This window comes from Sparus aurata, chromosome 8, assembly GCF_900880675.1.
Source record: "Sparus aurata chromosome 8, fSpaAur1.1, whole genome shotgun sequence".
Taxonomy (NCBI): Eukaryota; Metazoa; Chordata; class Actinopteri; order Spariformes; family Sparidae; genus Sparus; species Sparus aurata.
The window spans coordinates 5,557,928-5,580,851 of record NC_044194.1 but is presented as its reverse complement, the minus strand read 5'-3'; the positions used below and the strand labels follow the sequence as shown (position 1 = coordinate 5,580,851).

Sequence of the window (22,924 nt, the reverse complement as noted above, 5' to 3'; positions counted from 1 at the left end):
AGCTCAGTTGGTAGTTCAGGCGTCTGATTGGAGACTTTTCCTTTGCCCCGGGTGCGAATCCTGTTCCAGAATCCTTTACTTCATCCTGTTTCCTGTAATCCCTGTATATCTGTCTGTCTTGTCAAAAGCGGCTAAAAAAATTTAACAAAAATTAAGAGTACCAACTTAGATAAGCAATTGTCAACAGGATAAAAAAGGTCACTTTCATTTCTCTGGTCTCTGGTCTTTCTTTGTTTTTATATCCAATACTAACGGAATGTAATACATTACTTTAATATTGTAATTGGTTGAATTCAGGTAATTTGGACACCTCAGCTCAAGTGTTATTGATTTCTGTTCTGTACTTTTACCATGAAATTAATGAAATTAAATGTGAATGATGACTTCATGGGGGTGATGTTATATTGTTTATTTTGTACTATTATTATTGTTTATTGTTAAATTGAATTGTCCTAAGGCTGCTGTGACACAAAAAGATCCCCATTTGCAGGACCAATAAAGGAGTTCTGATTCTGATTCAATCATGGTCCATGGGAATTTCATGAGGAGGTCAGTGACGTAATATTCTGATCAGCCATAAATCAGAAAATGTTTTTGATATTTTATCAAAAGACTCCATAGCGCTCCCTAACGCTTCGTCATATGACCAAAAACCTTCTTTGATCTTCATTCAATTTGCAGGACTTGTAGGTCTCATCAATTAAGCGAGGAATTAATTTTGAGGATTTTTTTTGCCCCAACAGGAAGTTGGCCATCTTGAAAGGCATTCACCAATTTTCTTTTTTCCGACTTTTGGATGTTCAGACTCATGAGTACTTTAATGTGTTGTTTGCACAATGTGGGCGAGTACAGCTTTGATCAAAGCTCAAAGGACAGTCGTAAATATTGTGTTTGCACAGGACTGACATCATCAGCAGTGCAACAGGAAGTTTTTGGTTCTTGTTTTTGCAAAGGCAATAAGTTGATCTTGTCGTGGTATACTGTTGGGTTTATATCAATTCTGATTTATATTTGGTAGATATATTTGCCTCTCCGTACAACTGACGCATGATCGATTGGGGTTTTTATTTTGGTCACTTCCAGAAAATCTGAAAAGCAAGGAGGAAGTATGCAGGAAATACTGAGTAAGGGGAAGCAGCTCAACAAGGCATGGCAAGAGAATATTACCAACTAATGTGGTTTATTATATTCTCTAATGTAATACAAATACATTCTAAATCCATGATCAAATCTATTTGACTGTGATTAAGGCAATAAAGACATTGGTGAGCACACAAATCTCTACTGATGTGTTAAAGTACAGTCGGTAAAAATCAAAACACAGCATTTGGACTGAACTATGTACACTCACCCATATCCTACCACTGGAATCAATGATTCAGCATCAAATATGACATGAAAATATGATTACACGTGCTGAATAGATGTAAAAGAGAGTGAGTCAATATACTTGCAGGGGGGAAAACAAACAAATGATCTCAATCCAAGAGATCAGACAGTTTTACCATCTCAAAGTAAGGCTCCTCTACCAGTCATAAATTATCATTATCAATAATACCAATATAGGCTAGATATGTATCTTGTTTTTTCAGGTCACGTTCAGTTCCTGTCTTGTTTGTCTAAGAACTTTATCCTAGTCGCTGATTTTTCAGGGCAAATGATTTGCATAATTTTCAAGGTCGGTCTGTGACTGGCTGTCAGGGGGTCATAAAAGACATCAGGTTATCCATAAACCTCCATACAGACGGGAAGGCAGGGACTGTTGAGTGTTGGTGATCGGAAAAGATAGACAGAAAAACGTGAGACTTTCTTCCTTCTGGATAAACTGTGATCATGTCGTTCTCTGGAGAGAGGATTAAGAAAATGCTTCCTAAGGTAAGAATCTAAATAATCAATCTGTCTTCATCAAACATAAAAAAAACAACAACTTGTATGTGAGGATGTGTAACAGTCTTTTTTTTAATCATCTGTGTCTTTTTAAAGGTATATCTTCGCAACCATGTGGCCCATGAAATATACACTGCGTTGACTCACTTCAAAAAGCTTGAGCCTGTGATGGATTTATATGGTAGGAACAAAACAAAGAGCTCACAATCTGTTCCTGAACTTGTGGATGTTAATGAAACAGTATTTTCTTCATCTTTTTTTATTTTTGTATTTACAGTTTACAATGATGGAACCAAAAAGAACCTGATGAGTCTGACTGGAACCATCCCTGTCCTGTATGATGGTAAGAATGACTTTGCATTTTTTATGCTGTGTGCGCCTCTGATTGCTAAATCATCACTTGAAGCTATCCAAAATAAGACTAGATAAAGCTCAGAATGTATGAGACATAACACTTTTTCCCCTTCTGTTGTTTACACAAGACAACCCCTACAACATCCCAGTGTGCGTGTGGCTTGAAGAAACCTACCCCCAGTCTGCCCCCATCTGCTACGTCAGGCCTACACGTGAGATGATGGTCCTCCGGGGAAAGTACATCTCCAGCAACGGTGAAGTCATGCTGCCCTACCTGGAGGAGTGGAAACATGTGAGGATTGAGACGTTATCTTGTAATCTTAGGCAAGACTGGATGCAAAAAAAAAAAGAGACAATGACATCAGAATAGTGTGTTTTAAAGCGTGTTTTTTTTCCTTCTATCAGGGCAATTGTGATCTGGTGAGCCTTCTGCAGGTGATGGCTGCCATGTTTGGAGACTACCCCCCTGTGTGCATGCAGCCTCAACCAGAGTCGACAGAACAGACCTCCTGTAAGCAACACACACACACACACACACACACACACTCACACGCTGCAAAGCGGCGTCTTTGCCCTAGATACAGGCTGGTGTTGATAAGACAGATACAGGATTCATATCTGGGCCACACCTGAATATATCGTTCCCTTGTCGACATGTTTATGACTTTGTTGTACAGATAAACAACCTTCTGGAATGAGACATATCTGTTCTATTTTTTTTCTTAGGTTGGCTGCAGTTCCAGAGAGAATCAGAGGTTTCCATGACAGATGAAAGTTTGTACATGTACTTAAACAGAGAGGACGGTCAACCTTTCCTGCAAGAAAATGAAACCAACTGTTAGTTTCTTTGGTTGAATTTAAAAACGACTTTTTGTGTGTTGCCTGTGTTTTATTTTGTGCACGATGTCCGATGGTATCCATTGAATAGTTTACATATGTTTAATTTGATTGATAATGTATCCTGTAAGTCTACTTTTTAAAACTGATCAAGACTATTAAAGTCCAGCAGCATCTGATGAAAACGCTTGACAGTCTTGGGCGTGAATGAAGATGTTTTTAATGTTTGTCAAGAGAACCATAACTTCTTTGGGATTTTAATGCCTGTGTGGTGATAAACTGGAATTGTTTTACAAGCGACTCGTTAAACTGTCCCTGAACCCAAAACCATTTAATTTGGACTTTTGGACCAGTGAAGTGAGCTGTGAGTAAATTGGAGAACACGTACACAGCCAGGTGGAGCTCAATAAAGAACGGTTTATTGTGAAAGAGTGCTCCTCATTAAACTTTGACTGAAAATAGTTAGCAAGTTTTGATATTGTTTTCGAATTGTTGTGACTTGTTTGTTAAGTCGTTGAGATACAGTGAAAAGTCATAAACGATTCACGAAAACAGGACTGTCAATTTCCATCATAATACAACCTCCTGTAAAAAAAAAGTGACTGCTGTTGTAAATAAAGTGCCATTTTCAGTCGACTTGCAAAAAAATAAGAAATAAAAATTGTGTTTTGTATGAATATTGCTCCCTCAAACAATTTCTCTACTCTCTTTGTTTTTCTACTTTTATATGCTGTCAGTACTAGAAGTGGTATGCACTTTGTATCCACCTTTAATGTCGGCTATTATTTGATTTCTATGATAATTAAGAATCATATAAAGTTATAGTTTACCTGGAGAATCATTAAAATAGGGCAGTATGTCAGCATAAATTATGAAGAGATCATGAGGATATTTGTTTTAAAAAATCAAAATGTACTACTTCTACTTCTAATTCTTCTTCTTCTCTACCATCATTTTCTTCTTCTACATTATCATCTTCTCTTTCTCTTTCGTCTTCTTGCTGTTCACCTTCTTCCTCTTCTTTTTCTTCTTCTTCTTATTAGTAGTAGTAGTAGTATCCTTCTTTCTATAAATCATTAAGAGATTAAAAAATCAAAATGTACTACTTCTACCTCTAATTCTTCTTTTTTTTTTCTTCTACCTTCATTTTCTTCTTCTTCTACATTATCTTCTTCTTTTTCTCTTTCTCTTTTTCTTCTCTTCTTGTTCTTGTTCTTGTTCATCTTGTTCTTGTTCTTGTTCTTGTTCTTGTTCTTTTTATTAGTATCCTTCTTTTGTGGTATTTTATCATGTAAGGTCAAATGGCTACATCCCAGAACATCTACAAAAATCACATATAGGCTAGTACATTTTAGGAAAGAGGGAAAAATAGACCAACAACACAGAGACGAAACAAACAGACAGACTTTTTTGGGGTGAAAATCAAAATGTTATATCATCATGACTTAGTTTCCTCTGGGTTTGCTCTGGGTTTGTTCTGGACCTCGGGCCCGCGGGCCACACCTTGGGAACCACTCCTCTCCTGCTGACGTCACATGCGGACCGGAAACAGTCAGGTGGAATGCCGGAAATTCCTTTTGTTGACTGTCGGTTATTTGTTTTTCGGCCTCTCTTTAGAACTACCGGATAGCTCTTCTTGTCTACTTTCCATTCTCATGTAACACATTGAGTCTTGGCGCGTCGACTACAGAGAGTTCGGTCGTGTTGGACTTGAGAGTTTCACACAGACACGAACCAGTGTCTCCGTCTAAGTCGGGCCCGAGGCTGGGCTAACTTTAGCCTAGCATTCACTGAAGTCCGACTAGCTAGCGTTAGCTGTCACTCCAGCTGTCTTAAAAGTCAGCTGTTCACTCGATTAACGAATTAATAGGTGCGGTTGAAACACTCGAAAGCCATGGCGGTCGTCAACGAACCAGCCCTGAAGAAAATGTTGAAGGTAAGCTCGATGTTCAACCGTTGGGGCAGTTGCTGTAGCCAGCTGTAGCTAGTTAGCTAAATGTACCGTTAGCAAACATGATACCACTAGCCTGTTGGCACATTTGCATTTCCTGGTTCAGGTAATACTTGATGAACGGCCCGTTTTCACCTCAGTTAAACTAGGTTAATCATTTGTTTTCGTTCGAATGATCACGAATGAAGCTCATAGTTAAGATCCCTCGTATTGATCTTTGTGTCGTGTTTTTGCTTACTAGCACAGACACCTAGCTAGCTAACATCACCAATATGCTACATAGAAACATGTTTTTAACCAGCTTTTCTAGCATTGAATAAGACCATTTTTCATATTTTGCTTTTACAACAGTGCTGCCACATGCCGATGAGAAGTATCACAGCCTATAGAACAGCTTTTTGAATGTTACTTGTCTATATTTAGAAGAAAATACATAATTGTTGAGTGTTTGTACTGTATTAAATACGAATTATGTATGCTTCCCATGTTAGAGACAGGCCACCCGTTCATACAAAAATGCAAAATTCTTTTGAGTTCATTCAGCCACATCTTAGATCATGCAAACTACAGGCTTACTAAGAATAACCAATCTGATTTGGTCGATAGGTTTCAGTCCTTACCTCCCTACAGTTTTTCACATTCAAATTGCCAACTCTGCAATAAGGACCTGATAAGAAACACAGCTGTATATTAGCAGAAAGTTAGCAAACAACTATAAACTTTGGGCTATGCAAAAGTTACTACCTTAACAAGTAACTGAGGTTTTTGTTTCCATTCTGAGTGTCGGCAATTGTGTCTCAACTGTCAGTATATTAATATGAATGACCTTTTCTCCTCTCTTCTTTTGTTGCCTCTGTCCAGCAATACAAATACAGAGATCTGACTGTTCGCGAGATAACCAATGTCATCTCCCAGTACAAGGACTTGAAGCCACTCATGGATGCTTATGGTAAATCAAATGAAACTGTTCCCCTGTGTTTGTCTGTCTGGTCTGCACAATTTATTTTAATCCTTATATGATGGTATACTTGTTTTGCTTGACATGAGAGCTTCTTGTATTTCAGTTTTTAACGATGGCTCCACAAGAGACCTGATGAGCTTGACAGGCACTGTCCCAGTGAGCTACAGAGGTAAGCAATTTGTCTATAAATTAATGTATTGTTCTCTCATATAATCTGAAAGACTGAGGCATAGGAAGTACGTTTCTGTTTAGTTTTGCGTATTTGCTCAGCCACCCTTTCTCTGTAGTATCCTAATTCTAGTTTGGTTTAAAAAAAATGCAAGATAAACTCTCAAACTTGTCATCTGTTGGTTCAAGTACAGCAAGCAGCAAATGGTCCTTCTTGTGCCAGCTGAGGCAAACCAGAGAGAGAATCACTCTCCGTTTCAGAACAAGCTTTTACCTGCAAAACAAGCTGCATCTTGCACTAGCCCAGAGTTTCTCATCTTAAGGATTTGGATTGCTAACATATATTGACTTCATGCTTGAAATCAAAAAGAGGCAAGATTTTTAGACTGTTAAATGTGTATTTATTTACTGTACAGCATATCATAAATCGGGGTATGCTTCAAGTAGATGTCCCCAGTACTCCTAAAAGCAGGATACAAACAATAAAATGTCTTTTTTTAAAATAACCAAGTTTGTCAAGTATGACCGGTGGAGTTATCATTTCACAACATGCCGTCTGTGTATGTTTCCTGTAGGCAATATCTACAACATCCCGGTGTGTCTGTGGCTGCTGGACACGTATCCCTACAACCCTCCCATATGTTTTGTCAAACCTACCAGTGCCATGATGATCAAAACTGGCAAGCACATCGACGCCAACGGCAAGATCTACCTGCCTTATCTGCACGAGTGGAAGCATGTAAGTATGATGAATCAATGCATTTAATTATAGACTGTTTGTTTATTTGGGCCATGAACATATGTAGAATGTGTCAAATATATACAAACATAGATTTAAAAAGACAATTAATTAAAAGTTTTGTGTATTGTGTTATAGAAGATTTGAGATTTGACTCCAGCAGTGACATTTTTGAAATCTATAGAAGTTAAACTGTAGCCATATGAAATATTTAAGGCATGAGTACCTGTCAGTCAGCGCAAAATGGCGCAGTCATTGAGGCAATAAATGTAACTGTGGCGTCAGATAACATTTCAGTGATGGCTTGCCTGTTAATCATTTATAATTTCATGTTGCATTTGATGTCTTGGTTAATAAATCTTGCCCTTCACTGTGTGTCTCACAGCCTCAGTCAGATCTGTACGGTCTGATTCAGGTGATGATTGTGGTCTTTGGAGAGGAGCCTCCTGTGTTTTCTCGCCCCACCACACAAGCCCCCTACCAGGCCTTCCAAGCAGCTGGACCCCCTAACCGTGAGTGACATGCGTTTTTGTTATAAGACGATAATCTCACTGGCCATTTGGTCGTTGAGTAAGAAAAACATGATGATTTGCATAATATTTTCATAGAAGGTGATGTGGTGTTAAGAGAAGTATTTACACACAGTAGACCGAAAGGTCTAAAAGGCCAATTTATACCAGTGATGAGTCTAAATACTAGAAATACGTCTCTATGATGAATGAATGAATAAATAAATAAATAAGCACCACGAATACAGCTTACAGAACCATGAAAAAAACAAACTTTAAAAAATAGTTTGAAATGCATATTACAACTTTCTTTTTTTAACAATGTGTTTATTATAATTTTCTCGTTTTCTAACATTACATCACTGAAACATACAGTAACAATACGACAGTTTGAGACTAGAAACACGCACTTTACATAGAGATACACACCCACATACACACACACTCAACTTGCACCAATATCAAATAGATTACAAATAAAACCAGATATTGCCTTGCATTGTTTACAATTAGCTTTTTTAGGTAAAGCTTACATATCCATCCTTTATGACATTCATATATATTTCCCAGAGCTGAATAAAGTCTTTCCACTTGCCCATAGAAATGTAAGTTAGTCTTTCCAGGCTGATACAGACTGTGTACAGTCCCAAAGTTCCCTTATCCACATTTTCAATGATGGAGCATCCGTACTCTTCCAACATGGTGCAGTAGCTCTCCTGGCTAAGTCTAAAATCCAGAAAAATTACAACTTTCATTAAAGGTGGGATTAATTGTAGGGCTTCACTTTCTTTAGCTTTAGACAAGTGTACCTAAAAAAAACTGGCAACTGAGTCGTATATCCTAATAAATTGATAACTTTTTCTGATGATAGGATTTTTTTTGTCAAAGTGATGTTCTCCAGTTTTGTTGTCATATCTTCACTAACTTTTTATTGTATTGTATTGTCAAATTTTGGCTAAACGGTCACAAAATTACAAATTATGCTTTGGCAATACTAAACATTATTGCTGTTTTATATTGGTACACTGGCCTTATTTATTCATTGTGCTGTTAGGGATGCATTTATTCCCTCAAGCACCAGATGGAGCTCAGATGCCACTACAGCACACCATAGAAAAATGAAAGTGACCATGTCCATGTGGGAACCAAAGAGATAAAGAATAATTCCACATGCATGTCATCAGATCTGATTGTTTCACTCTCACCTCTCTGTCCCTCAGCTTCCTACATGCCTGGCATGCCGGCAGTATCATCCTACGGCCCAAATCCCAACCCAGGGTAAGATGTTTGCAGAGCGCTTCTCAACCCAGCTAAACACACATACACTGTGTTTCCAAACAAACCTGTCCTGACCTGTTTGTTTCCATAGATTCTGAAGCAGCAAATCACATAGAAGCATATTTATTCTTGATACACAGTTCAGCTGGTTCACGTACATTTATAGCTAAGAGTTAAGAATAAAAAAAACTTTTTTTTTAAATGGAAAATGTCAAGAATTAGCTCTTTGTTGATCATGTAACCATTTGCAGAGGCTACCCAGCATATCAGTACCCAGGGGGCAACTCTTATCCGGCCACAGCTGGACCGGCACACTACCCCTCCCAGCCTCCAGTTTCCACAGTGGGTATGTATCACGTTTAGTATCTGAGGTGCTTTATTCCTTCTTTCTCTTGGCTGTGTTTTAAAGCTAAACGGTGCCCCTGATCGCATTATTATTGATTACACTACTGTTTAATCGAATAGTTCAAAGTAGTAATGACAGTATGTATACAGCAATAGGAATGAAGACTTTTATCTTCTTTACTTGCGTTCCTCATTCAAATGTAGTCACAAGATGAAAATAAAAAAGGTTTCCTAAAACCAAAAGTTCATTCGTATGGGTGGTGCTTGTTGCTTGACACCTCCGCACCAGGAACTATATCCTGTATCCTACTCTGATATGCAGGATGTGTTTATCTTCCCCCTTTCTCTCTTTTCCACCTGTACCTTTTAATCCTTTACCCAAATATTGAGCACAGACACAGAAGAATGTGAACTATTAGTAATTATTTTTGGCTGCACGTCTCATTTGTGTCTTAATATTATAATACAATGATCCAAAACTCATTATTTAAATTCACCCCTAAAAAAAAAAAAAAGCCATTCCCTCCTTTCCTTGGTCTTTAGCTGACCTTGAATTAATACATGTGACCTTTTGACTCAAACTCTCTCACCCACTGTGTGACTTCGATGGCGCGCTGAGCCGCCAGTGAAAGGTCATTAGTGTAACTTAAACAGGGAGCATGAAAGGCCAAAGAGTGGGATGGACTAGAAGGGGGAAGGACCAGTACCCCCTTCAGCCCTTATAGCCTACACCTCAGAAGCACGCAGCGCTATATTTAGGATGGGAACAGTAACCCCTCACAAAGACGGACCTAAGATCAGGGGATCCATCTGCTGCCCCAACATCAGTTACCACCAGGGAAATGCTGGTCATGGACCAGCATACAGAAGAAGCTTTAGCTGTCTCCTATATTTAGCAATCTCAACTCTGACATTTGTGGTGCTGACTCCAGACTGTACATGAACTGGTCTTGACTCTGAAGACACCCATCAGTTCTGTCTCACTTACATAATAACCACTTTTTGAGGCTTTACTTTGTAATGTTGTTTTATTGACTGATGTGTCAAATCACATTTTATTAGTATGGTCATTCTCATGTTATTGTATTGGACTGCATTGTTACAGTTGTTCCAGTAAGTGAATATAATTTTTAAACCAATTTTAAACATAAAAGTGTGTTTAGTGATCTTTATGAGTACTACTGCATATATGACAAATGTAGGATAAAGCCTTGTGTGGCTCCAGAGGAAGCTGCATGTAATCTGATTAACTGCCTCAAACGATGTTACTCAGTGTCTAAGCTGCATTGTGGGTAATGTAGGCACCAAGTTTTAAAAAGTACAAAAAAAAAGCTACCAAAAAGAGTTCTCTGTTTCTTCGGTTCACTGTCTCACATTTCTTCTAAACTTCTTCCTCTTCAGGCCAGAGCAGAGACGGCACCATCGGCGAGGACACCATCCGTGCATCTCTGATTTCAGCGGTGAGTGACAAGCTTCGCTGGAGGATGAAGGAGGAGATGGACAGAGCTCAGGCAGAGCTGGATGCCCTGAAGCGAACGGAGGAGGATCTGAAGAAGGGACATCAGAAACTGGAGGAGATGGTGTCAAGGCTTGACCAGGAAGTGGTGAGAGTTTCTCCTCTTTTTCAATTCTATTTCTGTCCTCTTCTGTTTTCAGTTTTTGTTTTTCAGAATACCAAACATGACGTGGTTGTGATCATTGTGTTTCCACTAGACTGAGGTCGACAGAAATATCGAGCTGCTGAAGAGAAAGGACGATGAGCTGAGCGAAGCCTTGGAGAAGATGGAGAACCAATCAGAGAACAATGACATTGACGACGTCATTGTGCCTACAGCTCCGCTGTACAAACAGATCCTGAACCTTTATGCTGAAGAAAATGCAATTGAGGACACCATCTTCTACCTGGGAGAGGCCCTGCGCAGGGGCGTCATAGACCTGGAGGTTTTTCTCAAGGTGAACACGTCAACACAGCTGCCAGTAATCACAACATGATGTCCACACAGCCTGCATACTCAGTCCTCCACCTGTGTCTACACAGGATGTGTTCAGGCACAGATTCCAGTAGACTTGAAGCGTAAAAATATGCCTACGCTGCGATGTTACAACAGATTAGAGCGAAAAAACGTGTTTGAGACAGCTGCTGTGTAGATACGGTAGATGATTTCATCCTTTTTAACTCGTACTCTCTTTTGTTACAGCATGTACGCCTTCTGTCCAGGAAGCAGTTCCAGCTCCGTGCCCTCATGCAGAAAGCCCGCAAGACTGCCGGCCTTAGTGACCTCTACTGACCGACGCCAGCTACCTGGAAATCATTCATATCTTCATCACCTCTTACTCTCTTCATCCTCTCTTTTATCCCCTTTTTTTAACTTCTCATAGACAGCTGCCTTCATTTTAATCTTTATAATATCTGTTCTCGCGCGACAGAAATCTGAGCGGCAGCAACAGTGAGTCACAAAACATTCTGGCCTCTCTTGTTTAGCACAGTGATGTTTCCAACTGTGTGGCCATCGTCGTATTTTGATCAGACCAAATACTCTTTTGAGGTCCTCATGTGTTAACGGTCCCGACACATTTGCGAGACATGACAGCATTAACCTTTCCCCCCCCCCTAATTGTAAGTAAAAATCACTGTGACCTCTGTGATAACCAGGCAAAAATTACAGTGAGGTGAGAGTCTGCTGAGCGTTGGCCCTGCGTGTGGCGTAACTGGATCGGGCACACAGTGAGTTAGCGTGTCGACCTGTACGTATTGCGCTGCAGGGTGGCCCACAGGTTCTCCGCCAGAAACAAAGTCATTTGGTGAGTAAGCACAAATTGTTAGGGGCTAGTAGAGAGGGGCTTTGTAGCGAGCCCCACGAATCCACGCTGTTCATAATGAAAAGGTTAAGCTCTGATATAAATACCCGGGGCAACCTTTCAGGGAGGACCGGGGTCAGCCTCAGGATTAAATGCTGTATGAGGTATGGGGTCGTGTTCAGTGTGGAGACAAAGTGATGCTGAATGTGGGCCTGAACTGTGTTTTCTTGTTTGAGTCTAATTAGCGAGCCTCATTTCGAGCCCACCTGTCCTCACTACTATTTGTTTTCCCCCCCTTTTCTGTCTGTCTGTGTGTGTGTGTGTGTGTGTGTGTGTGTGTGTGTGTGTGTGTCTCTTTCCACTGGTGTGAGTGAGGTTTCATTCATTGTATGTCAGCAGCTCAGGCCTCCCCTCCAGTCTGACTGCATTTAACCAGTCAATCATGTACATTTTGGTTGGTTTACTCTGTACAGCGTCTCTGTTTAAGGTGGGGCGACGGTCTTGACGTACTTTATTCTAAGGTATTACAAATGGAAGTTCTGTGATTTCTTTTCTTCGCTTTTCGTTGTGCTGTACACTCATTCTCAGTCCTCCTGAGGACGTTAGCTTTTCAGTAAACACAAAGGAAGATGTTGTGAATGAAGCCTGAGTGTACAGGGGTACAAAAAGGAAAGAACTATTGTACTAATCAAAAAAAAAAAAGTTAACTTATGTAAAGTTTGCAGACAGGTCTCATTTAAATTAGCCTTTTACTAAATGCACTTTGAATTGTATGATAGAATATCTACTGTTATTTTTTTGTTCTCTTGTTTCCAATTCAACCATAGGCCACCTGTTCTTTTATATCTGTAGATTTATGTAAATCAGTGCAAATAAAAGAAATCTGATTTAAAAATGTTCATCTCTTATGTGATCATTTCAGTATTATGGTTTTATTGTACAAGTTTCCCACAATTGAATGGAATCCCTAAAGGTTTGTGTTTAACTGTAAAAAAAAAAAAAAGCTTTTTCTGGTTTTTGAAAATACATGTGGGTCATCAATACACAGAAATGTATGTTTTTTAATTATTGTTTGTGGTCTACTGTAAAGCTTGCTAGTTCACATAAAAATTGTGATTATTGTTAGTTAATTAGCATTGATCTGTAGTTAAATTTCAGGGAACTGGTCCTGGAAAGTCACTGAAAGTTTAACGTCTTCTGAATTTAATGTTTAAGCAGGTGTGGGAACCCTGGTTTAGGTGTTGGGTTCCCAAGCACAGAAAAGCAAAATCCAGTAGTTGTACTCCAATATCACATACCTCTGAAAGTACTTCACAAACATAATGAAAGTTTTTTGTAAAAACTAGTTATCTGGTGTCTATACTCGCCTTGTAACAGCCACATATAGCAGCTGATGACCACATTTGGATCTCCTGCATAAAAACCTGTACTCTGCTGACCCGCAGCCGTACACTGAGGGCAGCTGAGTCAGCGCTCTGAGCACACAAACTGCCTTTTTTGCTCGGTCGGATGACAAACACAGGAAAGGACAAAGGACACACTCGTATCAGTAACCTGGCAGATTTATTTGATGTTACGGCAAATAAAAATCAGTAAACCAGCTGCCGTGGCAGGTACAGTTCTTCACTGAGTCGGGTGATTGAGAGACCGTATCTAACGCTGTAACACTAATACATAAATAGATCTGAACAGTATTAACAGTTATAAATAATACCATCATTGTTTCTCTTGAGTTCCTTTTTGTTTTCCAGAGTCAGGTGGAGTAAAATAAATACAAAACCCTTTGAGGGTGTTCAGGGTGCGCCAACACACAACACCTTCAGGATGGAAACCTCCTGAGAGGATTCGTTTCCTGACCCTACGTCATGATTGTAGCTGAGTCTTTCCCATTGGCTCTCTGTTATCTCTATGCTGAGTAGAATTACGGCTTGTCACCTCGTTAGCAAGCCTTTTTTAATTATCTCGGGTGAAGTCTTTGTCGCCTCTTGCCATTTCTCTTAACCTTGAATGTTTTTTTCTGTCAGTGCACTTGTGGTTAGGTTTGTTTTAAAGGCTTCAATGCCAACCGGTAGATGTAGCATTGTTTTTTTTTTTTCTCAAATGATAAGGTACATTGGTATCACAGGATAATGGCCCCGGTGATATTCGCAGCAGTGTTGTTATGACTGTATGTGGACAGGAAGCCCCTCCTCATAGAGAATGGAATGTCTCCATTATACTCCAAATAAAAAAATCAACAGAGATCGCCAAATGGGAAAATAAAAACCCAACTGGCAACAATCACAGAATACACTGAATAAACACACACACACACACACTACGGACAAGGAGTGTACAGCAGAAGCTACAGTGCACAATAACGTACAGTACGTTGAGTTGTATACGCTCAATTTTGCTTGCAGTGGCCTTGTTTTCTTGCGGAGACGGGACAACAAATAATATCGCCTCTCACCAACACAGGCTGAGCTCAAAAGGCCAAAAGGTACGAGTTGTGTTTTCTGAGAATTCAGTCAGGATGGAAGGAGGACGGGTGGGAGGCCGCAAAAGGAAAATGACACCCATGCGTGAACATCTGAGGGTAAAATCTAGCCTCCACTGGTTTAGCTACAAACACTTGGCCTTGTTAGATATTCAGGAGGTTTTCATTCGCCTGTTTGGACAACAGGAAGCACAGGAGTAGGGGGTCGACCACGAGGTGTTGGGTGTGGTTTCGGGTGAGGATTCAGAGGAGGGCGGCTCACAGAGTGAGCTCCTTCTGGACTCCCCACAGGGTCTCGGCGCTCTTCACCAGCTGCTTCTCCTCGTCGGGCTTCAGGGTCATGTGGATCACATCTGTCAGACCGCTGTTGCCCAGGACGCAAGGGACGCTCAGGAAGACCTCGTCCTTCACTCCGTGCATGCCCTGTGAGACGAAAGGGAGCGCAGAGACGGTCATTTTAGAATATCTGAAGAACGTAAAATATGTTGGTTAAGTGAATCGACATGCTGAATTGTGAAATGAACGGCCCTCCTCACCTTGACCAGTGTGGACACAGGGTGCACTTTGTGCAGGTTCTTGGTGATACTTTCCACCAGGTCGGCCACAGACATACCGATGGCCCAGGAGGTGTAGCCCTTCAGCTTGATAACCTCGTAGGCTCTGCAGTGAAAACACAAGATAAGAAACAAAAAATTGAAAGTGAGAACAGCTTGTCGACTTGATGGGCTGAAGAGAAAGTCAAGCTGTCCGTCTGCTGTGTTATTCGAGACTGCGTTTGCTCCCACTTTGTCATTTCTCTCTAATATCCCTCATCAATCTTCTTGCCAGATGTTCTCAAGCCGGGAATCCAGCTGTTTGTCACCATGAGAGAAGCATTAGATTGAGTGATGCCTGTGTCTTTGTTTAGCATGTGCATGTGCTGCTGAGCTGAGCTTGATGCGTGCATGTACACAGAAAGAAAAAAAGAATAGATCTGGTCTGTTAAAGGTAGCTAAAGCTGTGATGAAGGTAGTGTGGCATAAACTCACATCTGTTACTAAATCTGGAAACATACGCGACAGTTTCTACTGTACGAATGCCTTTAAATAATAATCCTAACCCTCAATTACTCTAAAGAGAAACTTGATCAAGAGAATATGTCTCCTTTAAAATAAAGACCTCTCCTCTGATGGCAGGGCAGATAAAGAACAGTGCACCTTTGCTGATGTTCTTTCTTTCTTTTATTTCTTTCCCTGTTGCGACATGCGTTATGTACATAAAACCCTCGTCTTTGTCCTACTTTTGAAATATCTTATTTCCTACCTAATCTTGTGCAAACATGATAAAAACTATTCTTCCGTACGTGGTCGACCTCTTACACCCCTCTTTGCTGAGGATAAGTCAGGTTGCCTGTCTGACAATGAAAGAAATGGTGCAATCTCAAAGTTTACAGGAAAAAACTGTTGCATCATCTAACTTCCAAAGAAATTACACAACTTCATTATTCTAAAAAATCCAACAAATGCGCAGTACTGACTGGGCAACATGGACGAGTTATTTATAGACAGGTGAAGCCGTCTTTTCAGTAGACTTATTAGTTGTAATATAACTGGCTATTTCCTTCATTCAGACCTGGGTGTGTAAGTGTATTCATGACTCTACTGTACAGTAAAGTACATGTGGCACCTGCCAGGCAGGAGTGAGCCCATGACACAGTAGTGTTCCTGTGTATCTGCCTCGGCTTGCCTTTTGGACCAGGGCCCAGGTCAAATTCCTCTCCAGGGTTAGTCAGCTTCACCGGATTGAATTGAGCCTGTTGGTACTTTCAGTCTTCACGTTAATATCAAATGCTGACTGAAGGCATTAATCCTGAAAGATCTGTTCCCAGAGGAAATGAAAATTGGAAAAGAGATCTCAGCAGTGTCTCATTCATTTCTCCTAGACGACTATGAGATCTATGTGAGACCAAAGTGAGGCTGTGGCGGATTTCTCCTGTTTCTCAATTGTTTCTCCTGAGACACGGGTGCAGAAAATCTCAACTTGGGCTCCCTGTAAGTTTAAAAGGAGATCTCATCAAGCTCTCAGTGAAGTTTCAGAATGTCTCCCCAGTGCTGGAAAGGAGCGAGGTTTAGGCGGTAAAGTCTCAAGTCTCACCTGTTGCTCCTAAGGAATTTTAGGAGAAACAAATGAGAAATGTTTGAGACCAAAAAAGACACGGAGACTGAAATGAGAACTCTCATTGAGCTCCTTTACGGCTCCACGGCCATAAAGGAGCAAGCTTTGAGCAGTAAAATTTTCCTCTGGGTTCTGATAAAATTCAAGACTTTAGGCTCTAACCTCAGTGCTGCACGTGGATAATTATTTGTTATGCAGGTTAAACTGATGCGGTTCGTCGTGAAATGATCTGTTCTCACCCGTCAACCACCAGCTTATGAACTTCCTTCCAGTTCTCACTGTCGCCCTCAGCCCCCATCTTTGGGTTGAGGCTCTGCAGAGAAACTCCAGCAACATTGACACCGCTCCACACGGGCACTGTAAGAAACAGACATGTAACAGCCATAAATTAAATGATAAAGCATTCCTCCGATGCTTCATTGAGCCGTGTAGCTGCACTGACAGATTTCCGACGGACCGTCAAACAGGTAAAAATATTATTTTTAGTCAGAGCTGCATACCACTGGAGTCTCCGTGCTCGCCGACGATCCAGCCGTGGCAGCTGGAAGGGTGGAGGTGGAGCTTCTCTCCCATGAGGTGGCGGAAACGTGCGGAGTCCAGGTTGGTGCCAGAGCCGATGACGCGGTGACGCGGGAAGCCGCTCAGCTTCCAGGCCACGTAGGTCAGGATGTCCACTGGAGGGGGGTTACAGGACGAGGGGACAACTCTTAGAAACGATGACCTACAGGCGTTACTCCAGCACCCGTCAACACTACCCCACGCCACGCCACACCTCCTCCCCCGCCCGTCTCACCTGGGTTAGACACCACCATCAGGATGCAGTGGGGGCTGTACTTGACGATGTTCGGGATGATGAACTTGAAGATGTTGACGTTGCGCTGCACCAGGTTCAGGCGGCTCTCGCCCTCCTGCTGGCGGGCACCAGCGGTCACCACCACCACTCTGGAATTGGCTGTCACACTGTAGTCTGAAAAAAGGAGAAATGTTTGGATTGAGATGAAAACAAGGGACTGAAAACTAACTTCCTAACAGCCACGGGTTGCGGTTAGCTTTGAGCCTTCTCACCTTTGTCGGCCACAATCTTGTGTGTCTTGAGGAAGAGGGACCCGTGCTGCAGGTCCATGACCTCACCCTTCAGCTTGTCCTCCATCACATCAACCAGGGCCAGCTCATCACACAAATCCTGGTTATAAACATACACACAATGAGGGGATAAAGCTGCAGCGGGACACTCTCGAAGCGTCTGATCTCAGTAAACAACCCCGATATGAAAAGGAGGAAAAACACAGTTCATCTCTGGCTTGTCTACTCAGCAGCATTGTTGGTTGTGAGACCTGTGACCTGGTTTCTCTGGTTTTTATTCTCTGTTGTTCCTGAGCTGGCACAGATCCAGATAACTTGTTGTGAAATGGGGGCAGGACAATATAAAAGAAACGTAATACTTCCTCTCACGTGTTGGATAACGAGGCCGCATGTGGGGTTTTTACACCGAAGCTGATTTTCACTCAGAGCACACTCGTGCCCCGGAGACTAATTTGCAAGTCTTTACAATAATATCAGGACTCGTGACGTTGTGGATTTGCTTATTCGTTCAGGTACATGTAAATTGGCGCTGTGTAGTTTTGGGAAAGAGATTCAAATACTTGAGATTCAAATCGAATCAGGTCGCGATGCAAACTCAGAAACATTTATCTTTTCCCTGACTGAATGGACTAAGCAGTTCTCGGAAGAAAACAAGTTCCTCATAACACTGTTTGAAGGTAGGAAGGTGGCAGGGTCCGCCACATATAAACAAAGAGGAACAGTTACCAACTGTTGTCCTCTAAGGTCAGTTTGTTCATCCAGTCGTGAAATAAAGAGAGTTAAGCGATGATAAATCAGTCAGTGAAGATCTTTCTCTTCCAATAAAAAGTTTGCAACTAAAACCACGTAGTGCACCTTTAAGTTTTGTAACTTTGTGCTTTTAAGGGTTCATATAAAGCCCCTTACACCCACTCATGTGTACACTTTTGTGTCTTGTACTGTAGATACCAAGTAACTTCCCCTTTAACCCTCACCCTCGTTTCACCACTACTTCCTCATGCACACACTCGCACACATCAGCAGACTCTATCGCACTTCACTTCGCTTCACACCTCCTCTCCCTCTTACAGTCTCACCTTGAGCAGGATGCTGACGGCGGAGGCCATGCCCACCATGCCGACACCCACCACCGTCACCTTGTTCCTGCTGCCAACAGGCTCCTCCTTCATCACGTGGCCGATCAGCTTCTCCTTGGTGGACATCTGCGGAAAGAAAGAAGAAGTCGTGTGATGAGAGGAGCGGAGGGGAAAATTGGAGGATGTGATGGGAAAGAGGTTTTGGGAAAAAGTAAGTCAGCAGGAGAGAGAGAGAGAGAGAGAGAGAGGAGGGAAGTGCTGCATAATGCACGAGACAGCTTGAATGGGTTACTATCAACACAGGAGGCGTACGTGACTTCGCTCTGAACCGACAATGACTGCCTCAAACTCGGGTTTCCCTTTTCACCTCGTTTACAGAATCGAAACTGTGTCCTTCCTCTGACCCTGAAAAACACGACTGCCATCGACCACATGTTCCATTTTTTTTGCAGACACTCTCACACTCGCTGTCACATTACCCCCTTAAATGGTTTACCGACAGAAAGTCTCGACTCACAGCGCCTCTCTGCGTCTCCGTGGCAACCACTGCCTGGGAAAGCACTGCAGGCTGTCTCCGTGCAGAACAGACCATCCCCGGCTGACGTCACGCTCACGCTCACACACACACATACACACTACTATTTATGTTTCCTGGTTGTGGCGGCCATGTCTGAGTGCTCCAGCTTTACATCACCAGCATGACTCGGCTGATGTGCAGAGGAGCACGTAGCGGATCGGCCCCTCAGCGTTAATACACTGTAATACCTTCCTCGAGAGGATATTTAAGACCCTCTCCACGCCGAGTTTGCACACAATAACAGTACATATAAGTGGGGCAGTCATACCTAATATCCCTTCATCCAATTATCTCTCACTCCGAGCCGAGGTGAGCTGAAGGCTTACCCACCAGGCGCTGACCCTGAACTGGGTTTTTTGCGCTTTATAAGAGGGCCCTTTGTCCCCTTACGGTACAGGATTACTGTAGATGTTTGATTCCGGTCAGAGTTCCTTTTCTTTACTGTGGAAATATGCTGTACAAATCAGCTACAGAACTACTGAGGCACGACTGAATGAGGATTACAAGAAGGATTATTAGCAGCTGAAAGAACTTAATGTGATATAGTCAGAGGGAGAGAGGGAGATGGATGTTTTGTGTCGAGCTCTCCTGGGACTTAAAGTAAGCAGCTGTTTAACACTTATGCATAATCATATTTCCCAGTACATTATGACATTTACATGATATGATCCGTGTGGGTTCAGAGAGGCTTTGCGGAGCTCCTCCTGATGGGGTCTCAGGTGCCACGGCTAAAGTTTTTAGAATCTAGTTTTTCAGGCAACCTGTGTGAATACATCACGCACTTATTTCCGGCGATGCGATCAGCCACAAGCTCAGCCTGCCCCCAGTTTCCTTTGCTTTTTTTTTTTTTTTCCCGAGAATGAAGTTTCACCAGCAGGAAAAACTAGATTTTGTTTTCGCTGCACTGGTCAGCCGAGTGTATCCAGGCAGAACCTGCCAACATGATGCAAGTCAAGTCTTCATCCACACCACTGCTGCGCCAAGAACTGCATCAGTTTAATCAATCAGGGGGGAAAAAGCAAGCTGCACTAAGTTTTTTTTAGGGTCGATCCATCTTTCAAATGCCTCATAAAAGTGACATTTTCCTGCACTGGTGACATCAGTGATGGCTGCGGCTCCACTCTCATTAGGATCTGCCTCCCATGGGTCAGCCTGTGAACGCACTTCATTTCCTGTGCCAAGTTCACTGTGGCCCGGTCTGTTCGATGGCTCCTCACAGGCAGCAGGGGGCATGCGCTTGTGTAACACTGCGTAATATTACTCCAATGCATCCACATGATGTAACAGAGGCCTACGGTGACCTTTTCATCCGGTGATGTGTGATACGACCTATAGCTTATTATATATTGTTGATCGCGCGGGCTCTGTGATGTAAGTAATTTGCATTAAGTACACGTGAATAATTGATAACATCATATTTGAAACTCATTCAGGGAGCAGACACGAGCAGCGCACTTACACGCTCGCATCCTGTTGCTTCTGCTTCTGTTTCACACAATAATAAAAAATAAAAACCTGATCGCACTAATGGACCACGGGTACAGTGAGAGTCAGAAGCCGAAGCTGCCTCAATCACAACCAATCACCAGTATCGAACTGAGCGGGACACGCCTCTCTCTGCCTATCCTCCTGAAAATGCGCATCAGGTTGGTGAACTGTCTCCAAACTCTTTACGCACGAACCGATCGAGGACTTCCGGGTACGTTTTGGGGGGGTGCTAACGCGCTGATGTTCCCTTTTTAAGCCGGACGGGGTTGCCTTACCTTTCAGGTTTCAGTCGAGATGTAGGAACTACGAGCTGGAATGTGTCTGCTCCTCCTCAGTGCAGCGTTTCCGCAGAAGTGGTGCCGCGGAGGGGGAGCCGCCCGGTATTTAAGGACTGCCCCCGCGCGCAGACGCGACGTGCTTCATGTTCGTGACGTTGGGGTTCGGTGTGTTGGCTGGCGCGCGTGTCTCCAGTCACGTCCCGGGCAGGATGCGGCAGTGGGAGAGTGTGTGTAAGCGGTGTGTGTCACTGCTTCTTCTTAATAATCATCCGGAGTCAACCTGATCTGGGATCGGAACCGAAAAACATGTAATTTCGCTTTCATCCGACAATCATCCTGTCATCAGAGCGCACGTGCCAGCTTCGTTATACAAAATAAAATAATGACAGCGAGGGTTAACCACAGCTTCATTGGCTGGACTGTGTGTGACGTAGCAAAGATGAAGCTGAAGGATGGTGGAGGAAATGAACAAGATGTTCCAATGAGGCTGTTTTACCATCAACTATCAACATGATGGATAAATATTTAATTTAAGATATAATTTAACACTTTGTATACTTCAGGTTATTACAGGATGTAGTCGTGTGATGGCTGTAATGATTACCCTAATGGGTGTTTTCCTGTGACTCATCTAGAACTCTGAGTTAAAATGTGTCTAATGTGCCCTTTAGTGTGATTTAGCTCAGTGGAACATTAATATGGAGTTGTATAATGCTTTTCAAACACACACAGACAGATCCGACAATACAGGAAATACACAGTGGAGCCACAGGAGAGAAAGATGTAACCGAGTAGATCCCTTTCACCGCCCGGTGAGACAGTGTTATTGTGATTCTGGGCTGAATAAATACAAATCTGACTCGGCCATCCACAAAACGCTCCCTCACATTCTATGTTTTCAGCTTTATGGAGAATATAATGTGATGGACACTAGAAGCACGTGGTCCCTCCAGGAGAGATGGAGGTATCTGGGATGATAGCATTGCTTGTTATGTCGTCACTCGCAGCAGCACATCACTGCCCCCTCCTGTCTGCTTGGAGTCATTACAACACCCAGCCCTGTTACTTAATGTTGCAACAAGGCCTTCTTGTGACCTCTCTGAGGAATTTCCTTATTCTGTAAGAGCGGAGTCGACTGACAAAAGACCAGGAGTTGCATATAAGTTGCAACACAGCTTCTCCATTTGTGTCATTGTTTTCTGGATTTTGGTCATCGAACTCATGCTGTCAGACTATCAGTCTCCAGATACGCTGAAGGCCACTTTTCTTACGTGAGGTTATGTGAAAATGTTCCTGTTGTGTTACTGACCATGAGGAAAAGAAAAAACTCTTTACAGATTGGAACTGTTTGTGTCTGAGGAACATCAAGTACTGAAAAAATCTCCATGCTATATTTTAGGCAACTGGACTTGTTTCACGCGTCAGTCCAGTTGCCTACGAGACAGCACCGAGATTCATCATGACCTGGAGGACTGAGAACCTTCATCAACATCAAGTACTGAGAGTTAGTTTAATTCATACATTGCTATAAATTACAAGATAGCATCCAAAAAAAGGACAACAAATTAAAGCCGTCCCACAATAGTTATATGCCTCCGCTTTAAAGAAGGCAAAGCTCCTAAGAAGCTACAACATGGTACAAAATGATATGATTTTGACCTCCAAAATCTAATCAGCTCACCCTCGAGTCCAAGTGTAGGTTTGTGCTAAATATGACAAAAATCCCTCAGTGCATTCTTGAAATATTGTCCTCAAGGATTTGAGTTTTTGAGCTTGACGTTTGACATCCAATGATCATCGAGGCGAAGTTGACATATGTGCCAAATTTGAAGAGACTCCCTCAAGATGTTCCTGAAATACTGCTTTCACAATACGCAACGCCACGGTGACCTTGACCCTCGACCTTCAAAATGTAATCAGTTCATCCTTGAGTCCAAGTGGACCCATGAACCAACTTTGAA

The 22,924-nt window shown here is 42.2% G+C and overlaps 3 protein-coding genes across 3 annotated transcripts; 2 read left to right on the top strand and 1 right to left on the bottom strand.

Moving 5' to 3' along the window:
* The first annotated feature begins 1,738 nt into the window (after positions 1-1,738).
* Positions 1,739-3,755, top strand: LOC115586611 (tumor susceptibility gene 101 protein). The gene is made up of 6 exons (XM_030425770.1): positions 1,739-1,875; positions 1,984-2,068; positions 2,165-2,230; positions 2,370-2,533; positions 2,647-2,752; positions 2,968-3,755. Exons 1-6 carry the CDS (start codon positions 1,834-1,836, stop codon positions 3,081-3,083), a joined length of 579 nt encoding a protein of 192 aa, XP_030281630.1. The 5' UTR covers positions 1,739-1,833; the 3' UTR covers positions 3,084-3,755.
* Positions 3,756-4,596: 841 nt separating this feature from the next.
* tsg101a (tumor susceptibility 101a) lies at positions 4,597-12,723 on the top strand. Its single transcript, XM_030425768.1, has 10 exons — positions 4,597-5,014; positions 5,891-5,978; positions 6,094-6,159; positions 6,734-6,897; positions 7,283-7,409; positions 8,627-8,684; positions 8,936-9,030; positions 10,431-10,633; positions 10,743-10,982; positions 11,228-12,723. The coding sequence occupies exons 1-10, from the start codon at positions 4,973-4,975 to the stop codon at positions 11,315-11,317; spliced, it is 1,173 nt and encodes a 390-aa protein (XP_030281628.1). The 5' UTR covers positions 4,597-4,972; the 3' UTR covers positions 11,318-12,723.
* Positions 12,724-13,372: 649 nt separating this feature from the next.
* Positions 13,373-21,118, bottom strand: ldha (lactate dehydrogenase A4). The gene is made up of 8 exons (XM_030425767.1): positions 20,961-21,118; positions 18,621-18,746; positions 17,527-17,644; positions 17,255-17,428; positions 16,962-17,135; positions 16,701-16,818; positions 14,844-14,967; positions 13,373-14,730 (listed from the first exon to the last, which is right to left on the bottom strand). The coding sequence occupies exons 2-8, from the start codon at positions 18,744-18,746 to the stop codon at positions 14,566-14,568; spliced, it is 999 nt and encodes a 332-aa protein (XP_030281627.1). The 5' UTR covers positions 20,961-21,118; the 3' UTR covers positions 13,373-14,565.
* Positions 21,119-22,924: the final 1,806 nt, after the last annotated feature.